We start from the raw sequence: 11,630 nt of genomic DNA, 5'->3' as shown, positions 1-11,630 counted from the left end.
TCTTTGGCAATTCTTTCTTTGAAATTTGTACAAATCTAAAGCTCCGAGAAGATTTCCGTTCTAGCACTATCGAAAAAAAGTTGCCCTAAAAATGATGCCCTCATACGCCTAAAGAAGTTTCACTTCAAAAAATGTTTTGAATCATTCTTGATAGGACGATTTTTTCTAATAATTCGAAAATTATTGAGCCAAGCTAAAAATTTATTGGTCCACGAGTTTAATAAACGTATTATTGATATTAAACTGAACTGAATTAGTGTATTAAACATTCCACTGCTAGGTAAAACTGTCTTTTTCATATCTCCAAATCATACTGAATATTCGAGGATAATTCATGTGTAATTGTTGGGTATACGTACGACTCATCCTCTGTGTAGAAGAAGAATCGGAGCTTAATTCACCACGCTGCTCCACTGCGTGTTGGCGGATATATACTATTGAGTAACGATCGTTATCAGATGTTAATGACAACAAACCGCGACCGATGCAAAATATTTGTATAAATGCAGAATGACAACTGTGTGAAATAATATTATTATGTTAAAGGATAATAGAAGAACACTGATAGTTTTAGAGGTTTCTAATGTGATGTCGTAAATAAACAGATTTTTTTGCGCTTACATTGCAAATATTTATTTTATATTTTATACTAACGACCCGCCCTGGCTATGCACGGCTGTAAAAGATATCAGTGCTCCTCTACTATATTATGCATGTATTATTCATATAAATCTTCCTCTGGAATCACTCTATTTACTAGAGAAAACCGCATCTAAGCATACAGACACTGGGAAGCGACTTTGTTTTATACTATGTAATGATTTAGTATCAGCATTACCCCGTGCGTAGCCGGGGCGGGTCACTAGTAAATTTATAACACGTGATAAAAATGAAATGTTGAATTTTTATCAAAACTTTAGGACTTTGACAATGATATTTTGGTCACATAAGTATAAAGTGGTAACACTTTGTAAAATTTTGTCAAATTGTCAATATGGCTGATGCAGCATTAGCACGTCGTGAAGCACGAAGAAGAAAAATATTAGAGAATTCTCATAACAGACTTCAACTTATATCAGGAAAAAATGGAAACGAAGTTAGCAAAGGTATTTATCTAAAAATGTTGTGTTATTCTACTTTTTTTTTTAATTTTTAAAATTCCAAAATTGTTTCTTTTTACAGAACCTTCGATTAAACCGCCAATATCTGAACCAATCCATGAAAATTTCGTGTTCCAAGAAAGCAGCATTTCCAACAAGTGTGTTCTTAACAATGGTGTAATAAATACAGGAGAACCAATCGGCTTTATGTCAACGAATCACGAGAATTTTGCAATAAGTGATGGAGATGTCAATGCTTTAAGTAATGACATAGCAGCTTTTCTGCCTGCAACATCTGAGCCTACGCAGTCGCCACCGTTAATGGAAAAACTATTTAGCTACAAGTACGATATAGTGCTATTGTCATTGTTAATTCAATTGTTTTATAGTTTTTCGCTAGTAACTTTTGATAACACATACTTCTTCCTTCCCTTATTATTGTATGTCACAACAAAACTAATTTGGTTCCCAAAACAACCAACTTCTAACTTTACCAATATCCTTCTGTTATTAAATGGCATGTCAGCCACCAGAGCACGGAGGATCATTGCTGTCACAGAATGGATTAGTGCGTTTTCGCATGATATTTGTGTGTTTTTATTCGTAACTATTTGTGTACAATCACTTTGTCAGAGTATGAGAAGCAATATGTAGGATCGAATATTTTTTATTCATCTAACTTGAAAGCATTTTGATGACTGAACAGTTTCATTATAAAAAAGTTAAGGTTACTGGGAATGCATTATAGTTTGATTGCTTGTGCCTTTTTATGTAAGTGAGAAGTTGTGACAAGTGTGCGTTTTAGTCACATATTGCCATTATAGTTTTAAATTTGTAAGTTTGTACATAGTGAAATAGAAGTTTTTGTATTATCAAAAAGTAGTTATATTGTGTGCGTCAGGTATTTTGGGAATATGCATATTATATTACCTATTTATTTATTCTTACCTTACAATGGGTGCTGTGATGTTTTTCTATGTGGAACGTTGAGAATGTAAAGCTACATGTAATTACATTTTTCACTTGTTGCATTTATTATAAAGAATACTTCTCTATTTTTGTATCTTTTCTATACTTTCAATACAAATTTTGTGTATTTTGAATGTCAAAATAATTTCTCTTTTAATTAAAGTTGTATAAAAAGATTTTAAAAAATTACATTTTCAAAAAAAAAATATTTTAGTAATTTTTTTTTTATTTTGAAATTAATATCATTGGTAAAAAGTTTTATACAAATTTAATTAAAATTATTACAAACATTTCTCTTCCAATATTTATTATTAGCATTATTTAAAAAGTTATTAAGCCAGTAATACTGCTATTTAAAGATACTTAACAGTGAATATGTGTATCATGGCAGTTTGTGACTGAAAAAGTATTTCTAACCTTCAATTGGCAATTTCATATAACTTAGCTTCTTTGCTCAACAAAACTTATAGGCACTTGTTATGTAATAAGCATGTTTGTTATGACTTATATCACGTTATGGGTTCTTGAAGAATTTTATAATTAAAGTACAACAGACACTGAAGCTGGCATCAAACCAAAGAGTTAGGAAAAATAATATTCACATTTAATCTAAGGTCTGTTTTTTTGGAATTGTCCTAATTGGTAAACAAATATGGCGTACTTATGACCACAGACAATTAGAGTATAGTGTAGCTTAGTGAAGTGACACAAAGAGCAAATGAATGAACAATATCAATAAGCCATAGACAAAGTAAAATTAATTTTACATCGAAATATTTAATGATACCATATTGCTAAAATTATTTCAAAACCTAATAATATATTGAATATTTTTGCTAAGAATTAGTAGAGGTACAGAATTACGAAAAAAAATATTAATCGAGCATCGAGCATAAAAGGCAACAAAGGGGACTGTCCATTTTGGCCCAAGGTGAACAGAATTCATACAAAAAAACAAATATACCAATAATTTTCATAAATTAAATCATGTTTATTCGTGAATTGCAGTTTTATCAATATAAACTGATGAAAAGTTTATTTAATAAGTATTTTAATTCATTAATTATATACTTCTAGTTTATTTTCGGTTGGTGATTTGATTACAACACGTTGCCAGTCTTAAAAAAACAATTATTATTAACGAACAATCGATTTTAAAATATTTTTAAATCAATTATTTGTTAAAATCGATTAAAAGTATTGTTAAATCGAATTAATAAGAAAAAAGTCTAAAAAAAGTCTATAAAAGTGTATTTAGTAAAAAAACATTTAACTTTGGTGAAAAATAAACTATTTTAGAAACATTGTTATTGACTAAATAAAAAGCAAGCAATTAATTATATTAAATTCGATTATCGATTTAATCGATTTATTTGTTTATTGAAAATATTATTTATTATGGCAACCCTAAACTACAGACTTTTGCTTCATACATTCATTTGACTTCGATGTTGCTTTCATGGTGATATAGCAACCTACTGTAAGGTTTTCCGTCAACCGAGAATTCATCACTACTGCGACGTAAAATACACAGTAGGCATATTCATAAGTAGGAAAATATATTTTGTATTTATTTTATATGTAAACAATAAAGGTCAGGCAGAGAAGCCATAAAAAAATATTATTGCAACTGCATGGTTGGTCGACGGACAGTAGGTTGTTGTGGCCATGTCATGAAATTATTTGGTTTTTGGGCTGAAAAAGGTTTCAAGATTTTATAAATCTACCTGCCTAGTTTTTAGATAACATTCTGTTAACGTACGAATCCGATTAGTAAAACAAAAATAACAAAACAATGATTTTTTATTTCAGAAACCTTCTTGTAATTATCCACAAAAAAACAAAAAATGAAACACCTGGATACAAAACTATATCATTTTTCTAATTCATACTTGTTAGTACTACTAACTTAATATATAATTATTATTCTCAGTGACTGTCCACTCGGGGCCGAAACCCCCATACAAAGTGGACAGTCCCCTATATATTTCGTTTATGTGATATGGTCGGTAAAAAAAAACCAAAAATAAAATTTACAACAAAATAAAGGGGCCGCCTGTGTCTAAAAAAAGTCGACCCTATTAATATTATTGTCACATTATTTGTATTTACTATGAATAAAAAACCTTGCGCCGGCGGCACACTCTCTCTAACATCTAAAAAAAGGACTAATAACATTGTACTCCACGAAGCTCTCATTGGGTAATCTTAAGTCTCATCCTAAAGTCTCAAAATTTTTTCCTGTGAACTACAGTAAACGTTTATGCCGTTGCTATGTGGTATACTTTAATATTATATGGGATAGCATTAAAAATGTTCAGGATGAAATTGATATTCAGAAATATTCATAATATAAAATAAAACCTTTACAATGAACACTTTACCATAAATGATTGACATTTGCAATATTTTGTAAGCATTTTTTTTGTGCGCTCAACATAAAAAAAAGAAGAAAAAAAAACAATTAATAACAAAATACAAATAAATAACAAATCGCTTTACTGTAATATTATTTAACAAGTTATAATTCGTGAAATTTTAAAATATAGTTAAAGAACATGGCCTATTTTATCGCTCATGCTGTTCATTCACTTATACTCATTCACTTCTAAAAATATTATGACCACATCCCTATTTGCCTTATAAAAAAAGATATTGAAATGTCATATTCGAAAATATTAGTTATCTGTACTCTCGGAATTCGTATTTTGTAGTTTTTATGTGTTTAAAATGATAAATTGATATTTGTTTTTAGTGAAATAAATAGTAAATGGAGTTTTACAAATGTCCGTAAGCTAATATTTTGTGAAAGTGAGTGATAAATGCGGAAAAAACGTGAATTACGATTGACAGCGGTTTGTTTACCAATTAGGACAATTCCAAAAAAACAAGATATATGTATTCAATTTGATAATGTATAATGCTTGATATAATGCTTTTTTTAGTTGTAATGCTGATTCATATTTATTATTTTAATTCATATCGTACCAGCTGAATGCCTGTTGTTGTAAATAGACAATGAAACATAAATAAATGATTTATTTTAATTATATTTTGTAACAAACTTTTGAAATAAAAATGGCTCTAACAATGTTTTTCTTGTATTTTATTCCACCACCCGTATAAGGATACTGTAAAAAGAAAACAATTTTAGTTTTATATTAACTACATAACTTGCTTTTGTTATTGTTATGCAATGAATATAGAAACAATTACGAGGTACAATATTTTATGTAATGACATTTAAGTGTAATAAGAAGAATAATTATAAGGTTTAATTAAATTAAACTGATGTTGAATGAACCAAATGAATAGTGGTTACAATTAAATAAAAATATGATACGATTCAGCCTTTAGAATCCCACTGCTGGGCATAGGTCTCTATCTCCATATAGGAGACGAATAAAAAATAGCATAAGGTAAATAACAAAAATCAATATCTAATTATAAGTTTTTGAGGAAATTGTTAAAAGCATTACTTGAAATTCGAAACAATTTATTTTCATGTTATTTTATATTCATTGAATACTAATTAATGAATTTTATCGAGGCTTATTTCATTTGCATTATTTATGATTTTCACTGTGAAAATCAAATCTATGTAATTAAAACTAACACTATAGAACACTTATTAATTAGTTACTGTAATTGATAACTGTATCTAAATCCTTGTCTCTGATGAGATCTAAAAATATACATAACAAAGACGCCTCATACTAGGACATAATGTGAACAGATGAGTACTATAAGTAGGGTGGGATTAGTAGATTAATAATATGTGTTTGTATTATCATTAATATTATGGTTTTCATACGCACTTTACTATTGTCTATTTTTTTACGCTTTTCATAGTTACTTTCAAAGTCCCGTATCCAATCAATTGATGACACTTCTAGTTCAACCACTAGAAAAATTTGAATTAATATCTATAATATAAAAATGAGTCGCTGAATGTGTTGCTAAGCGCAAAACTCGAGAACGGTTGGACCGATTTCGCTAATTCTTTTTTTAAAATATTCCTTGAAGTACGAGGATGGTTCTTACGGAGAGAAAAATTCTAAAAAAAAAAATTTAAATTTCCTGAAAAAGTCTAAAAACAACACTTTTCTATACTCCCATACAAAAGATTTGTGATAATACTTAAGTCAATTTGAACTTTAATACCATACGATAAAGTTTGTGTTAGGCGATACGAAGTTCGCCGGGTCAGCTAGTTAATTATAATTGTGTTTGCAGGCAAACGAAGAAAAACCGACTTCAATTATATCGACAAGTAATACAACGTAGGTAGACAAAAAAAAAAGTCAAGTAAACACATTATCAAAGATTACTCCAAAAGTTGTAATCAGATCTCGATAAAATATAATTATGACCACATCAGTACACCCAGTAAAAAGTAATGCGGATTTTCGAGTTTCCCTCGATTTCTCTGGGACCCCATCATCAGGTCCTGGTTTCCTTATCATGGTACCAAACTAGGGATATCTTCTTTCCAACAAAAAAAGAATTATCGAAATCGGTCCATAAACGACGGAGTTATCCCCCAAAAATACATAAATAAAACATACGGTCGAATTGAGTAACCTCCTCCTTTTTTTGAAGTCGGTTAAAAACTGAAAACCGGTTTTTATTTGAAGTTGAAATGAATATGAATGAGGTGTATAATAGAATAAAAACAACAAAATAAATCCATAAATTTTTATGAAGTAATATAACTATTGAATAAGAAAACAAATTCTTACATCGAAAACCCTTACATAAATGATGTCAATACTACAGCAAACTAAATACAAATAACAACTAAAATTTAAAGAAGCTTTTAATACTAGTCATAATTGTCTTACTTTTTCGTTCTTCTTTTATTGAGGTATTTTCTGATTGTTTAGAATTATCATTAACAGTTTCTCGGTCACTCGTGCTCTGACGTTCATTTTCCAATGGTTCGTTGTTGCTCACACTACTTTTTTTGTTTGAAACAATGATGTTTGGAAGATCAGTTTCTTTTTGTATTTTATTTTCTGTCGTATCTTGATTTGTTACACTATAAATACTTTCATTACTACTAGATTCTGTATATAAAGTTTGAACAGATACGTCAGAGCACCCGAGTCCCTATTGTGAATCTTTTATAGACTTTGTCTTTTTCTGTCGTAAAGGCTTTTGACGGACGAGATCAGAACGACCGATTGATAACATTTTTAATTCCCATGCTTCTAAATCTTTTCTGGAAATAAATAAACAAAAAATTATTGGTCTGGTCAGAGTACGAACAAGTTCCTTTTTATACTTTAGGATTTATACTTTTTTGAAATTTTTTAATACAAGCAAACAAAATTTGTCAAAAATTTTTCCATGTAAAATGGTCATAATCATCACATTTACTAGACTAAATTTTAAAATATACTTATTTACTTAAAAAATTATACTATACCCATTTGGAAAACTAAATTTTTAATGCAAAATAAAATTTATAATGAGTTAAAAAGTTATGTTGTCATACTTATACTTATTCATAAGCTCTTGTGCCTGTTTTTCATATCTGGTCCTCTCACTCTCGGGTAGTTTCAACCAGTCCTTCTTAACTCTTTCTTGATATTCTTTCAAATTGTTACTCTTAAATGTTTCATTTCTTGATTGCGCATAGAGAAAATAGGAAGACATTGGTTTCTTCGGCCGGCCCATTTCTTTATATTCCTAAGGAACGTTATACCTATATATATATTTTTTTTATTTATTTGTCTTGTCAGCAAATTCATGCAAATTTATTACATATAGATTATCTAATATTAGTAATCTATTGAGTGTATTATTAGCACATAATTATACAATGCTTACAATTAGTACACATACTTGGTCCTTAATTAATTTGACTCTACATAACCATAATTATTTTTTTTTTAATAATAAAAGTATACTACAATAATACTATATTTTCATTTTATACTAATTCTGAAATAATGGTAGATTTCTTTTAAGTAATGTTATAAGGGAGGGTTAAAAAAAATAATTCCTAGCAAATTTTTTTATTCATATATTTTTTCTCGTCTATTTAACCTTTTGAACGCCATAGTCACCTATACTTGATAAGGGCTTGCGAGTCCTGTGCGCCAACGACGTCTATAGGCGACAAAATTAAACTGGACCACACAAAAATTAAATAAAATTATTAAAAAAATATTTCTAGTATTTTAATTCAACATTTCTGAAAATAAAATATCCCTGCAACATTTGAGTATAAAAAACAAGTCTTTTAGAGCTACACGTACTGAGAAACATTAAAATAAAAACATCATTCTTATTCCAGGTAAATGATATGTCCAGAAACGCCGAAGTCGTTTATAGTTGACCGCTAGGGATGTGACGCAAGAGGTATAAATAAAAATAATGTGGTGTTATGGGACACCAGGTATGAACGAAGTTCCTTCGGATAGTATAGAAGCAACACAATTTGAAAAAAAAAATCTTGAATTTTATATATATTTTCTAGTTCTTGATTTTTTTTAATTTTGTTGATTGGTTTTAATTAAGTACATAAAAGAATTTGGGAAATTTAGTATTTTTGAAAATAACAAATACCGTAAAATAAAATAAATCAAACAAAATAATAATAATAATTCAAACTATTAAGTGAAATGAAAAAACATGTCTTTATTTATTTTTGTCGACAGTATAAAATTACATAAATAATTTAAAAAAGTTTACTAGTAATATTTTAGTTTTACAAACGTCATATTATACAGTCGTGTGACCGATATTACGTCACTTCCGTTATATATTTTTCTTACGGTTTTAGTATCACATTTTTTCAGTTCGGTCGCCCAGCCAAATGTCAAGCCTGCCGTAAGGAACTTCGTTTCAATAAATATTTATAATACACACACACCGTCATCTGTTCCTAAAGTAAGCAACGTAATGCTTGTATTATAGATATCAGCCGACTGGTATAGCTACATTTTTTTTTGATTAACTTACATATAAATAATACATATATAAATAAATATATATTACACCCAGACTCGGGGAGGGGAATCGAGCCCACAATAACCGGAGCAGAAAGCAGAGTCACTACAAACTGCGCCAACGGGCTAGTCAAAATGGTATAATGTATTTTAAGCTATTCAAAATTCAACTCAAACGTGTTATATTTTCTATAAATAATTTGATATTTGAATAAAAAAAAAAGGTAAAAAACATTAAACTATCATCCAGCTAACACAGAAATAGCAAATGAATAAAAAAATCAAATCAACTGAAACAACCATAATAAATCAACAAAAAGAACAATCAAACAGCTGTAATAAATCTGATATCTCAAATCTGGCGCATCCCTAGCGCGTCACCATTAATCCGTTCACTACACGCCGTTGTCAAGCATAGACGACACCCTGGTGACGTCATAAGCGAATAGCGAGAAAAGTAGTGCAGTGCAACATGAGCGATACCTTAGAACATCGTCGCATTTTGGAAGGCGTCGATAATTTTAATAATACTTATGTTAACAATTACAAATATATATTTTTTTCAATTTTTTATCTAAGGTTAAGAGCGAAGATTACGATTTTCTTTCTCATTCTCAAAATCATCTGGCAGCATCATCTCTAACCCCCACTATCATAAAAGCTTTTCTTCTGTGCTTAAGTTAGCCTTTTGATGTCTATTACTCAGTACTGTTTTAGACTATTTGCTAGCTAAGCGAAAAAAAAGTACTTTATATTAAGTTGAAGCAATTTAATATAATCGGTGCGATCGGTGCCGGCCTTAGTTTAAAAGAAATATTTACATGCGTTAAACATTAAGGCTGGAACCCACCCCTCTAAATAAATAGTAGGCATATTTAGGTAAGTACTTTAGAGTTTCTTAAATGTTAAACTTTTATTACTCCCTTTTTAGTTATTAATTATCTAATAAGAAAAATTAGAAATTTGAATTTGGTTAATTTTATTTTGAAATTATTTTTCATATGTATATATCGATTCGATTTCAAATCAAAATGAACACCTGAATAATAAAGGACATTTGAGATTGCTTTTAAATGCTACCTGTTTCTTACTACTCTTTTATGTCATTTTTTTCTTTACTTTGTAACTTTTAATAGCATAGCATTTTTTCTATTTTATATCACTTATTTTTGCCACTATTTTTGAAGTAAAACTTCTTTACGCACACTTGCTTGGGGATTAAGCTGGTGAATGCATGACGAGAGTATTACGAAAAGTGTGATCAGGCGTGACGAAATGAAATTGAGAGAGAGATATAACTCTATGCTCTATATAATAAGAAAAGCTTTTAACATTATTACAAAAGACTTGTTTATCAAAATTTATAAAACTTACATCCGTCCACTACTAGAATACGCTTTCCAAATCTGGAATCCATACTTTAAGAAAGACAGCATTTTAGAAATGCTGGAAAAAGTACAACGTAGAGCTACAAAAATGGTGACCTCACTAAGGTATAAGACATATGAACAATGACTTTCTGAACTTAAATTAAGTACATTGGAATAACGTAGCTGATTTGGAAAAAAATATGCTCCTGTGTTTAGAGCTGTTTTAACTTTTTAATCCTTACTGTTTGATAACTTACAGCTTTTAATTTTCTTTTTTCTTTAGCAGCAGCCATTTCTTCCTTGACTCTTTTAATATCTTCTTTTTGTTGCTCAGTAAGTGAGGACTCGTATATTTCTTTGATTTTTTTATAATCTTCCAAATCTTTTTCATATTCTTTTAACATTTGCGCCTTTGTCTATAAATAATTTAATACATTTACACTAATTTACCGTAATTATTAGTTGTACTAAATAAAATTAACACTAACTTTAAGGTATCTAGTTTTAATTAAATTAAATATTAAAATAAAATCATTTTGTAAATTTACCTCATTATCTAATTCTTGCCAATGTTTTGAACTCCATGCTATGGCCTCTTTAGAGCTAATCCCAGGGTTTTTGGCGAGAAGTGCGGGTCGCATTTGCGTCATAAATTTAAAAAATGGTGTCAAAGGTCTTTTTGGTTTTTCAATTCCTAGCTTCGCTTCAGCTGATTTTTTTGTATAATTACATATTTGTGTTTGATTGAGCCAAGTTGTTCTAAAAATAGAATCAAAATATTCTCTGTTACATTCTATAAAATATTAAAGTCTTAAAGCAATATATAGTGTTTTAACAATTTGTAATAAATTGTATAATATAAAAGTAATTGAAGTAATTTCGGCTATTATTCTATAGCATATTTAAAAGCAGCATTATTTAAATCGTTATCATTTTTAGCGTGCATTTCAAACATAAACACAAATTTAGCGTCATAACCTCATTCTTACCTTCCTAGTAATATATTTTTATAACTACCAGTTATAAAATTACTTAAACGACAAATATGATTAAATGGAGACATTATTCAAAGTATTTATTGTGATATTTTCATCAAAATTACTTCTATCCTGAGTTAGAAATAACATAAAATGTCACATGAATGTATACACTTGACAGTTAAGAACTATGAAGCACAGATTGGTTAGAAATTTAGGATAGCAGTCGCGCTCGTCCTTTGTACTTTGTTTCTT

The 11,630-nt window shown here is 29.0% G+C and overlaps 2 protein-coding genes across 2 annotated transcripts; one reads left to right on the top strand and one right to left on the bottom strand.

Moving 5' to 3' along the window:
* Positions 1–971: 971 nt before the first annotated feature.
* Positions 972–2,155, top strand: LOC123660500. Its single transcript, XM_045595563.1, has 2 exons — positions 972–1,106; positions 1,183–2,155. Exons 1-2 carry the CDS (start codon positions 995–997, stop codon positions 1,752–1,754), a joined length of 684 nt encoding a protein of 227 aa, XP_045451519.1. The 5' UTR covers positions 972–994; the 3' UTR covers positions 1,755–2,155.
* Positions 2,156–6,753: 4,598 nt separating this feature from the next.
* LOC123660694 (transcription factor A, mitochondrial) lies at positions 6,754–11,579 on the bottom strand. Its single transcript, XM_045595742.1, has 5 exons — positions 11,388–11,579; positions 10,947–11,157; positions 10,656–10,814; positions 7,570–7,763; positions 6,754–7,293 (listed from the first exon to the last, which is right to left on the bottom strand). The coding sequence occupies exons 1-5, from the start codon at positions 11,459–11,461 to the stop codon at positions 7,182–7,184; spliced, it is 750 nt and encodes a 249-aa protein (XP_045451698.1). The 5' UTR covers positions 11,462–11,579; the 3' UTR covers positions 6,754–7,181.
* Positions 11,580–11,630: the final 51 nt, after the last annotated feature.

The sequence above is a fragment of the Melitaea cinxia genome, chromosome 15 (assembly GCF_905220565.1).
Source record: "Melitaea cinxia chromosome 15, ilMelCinx1.1, whole genome shotgun sequence".
In the NCBI taxonomy this organism is placed as follows: domain Eukaryota; kingdom Metazoa; phylum Arthropoda; class Insecta; order Lepidoptera; family Nymphalidae; genus Melitaea; species Melitaea cinxia.
The sequence above is the reverse complement of the archived record's forward strand: the minus strand, read 5'-3'. Positions and strand labels throughout refer to the sequence as shown.

What these genes read in the sequence shown, in the direction of transcription:
- LOC123660500 (XM_045595563.1), top strand. Translation starts at nt 995, where the DNA reads ATGGCTGATGCAGCATTAGCACGTCGTGAAGCACGAAGAAGAAAAATA. An exon ending in TGGAAACGAAGTTAGCAAAG is followed by an intron (nt 1,107 to 1,182) that starts GTATTTATCTAA and finishes TTCTTTTTACAG; the next exon opens with AACCTTCGATTAAACCGCCA.
- LOC123660694 (XM_045595742.1), bottom strand. Translation starts at nt 11,461, where the DNA reads ATGTCTCCATTTAATCATATTTGTCGTTTAAGTAATTTTATAACTGGT. An exon ending in GGCAAGAATTAGATAATGAG is followed by an intron (nt 10,815 to 10,946) that starts GTAAATTTACAA and finishes AATTATTTATAG; the next exon opens with ACAAAGGCGCAAATGTTAAA. An exon ending in AAAAAAGAAAATTAAAAGCT is followed by an intron (nt 7,764 to 10,655) that starts GTAAGTTATCAA and finishes AACGTTCCTTAG; the next exon opens with GAATATAAAGAAATGGGCCG.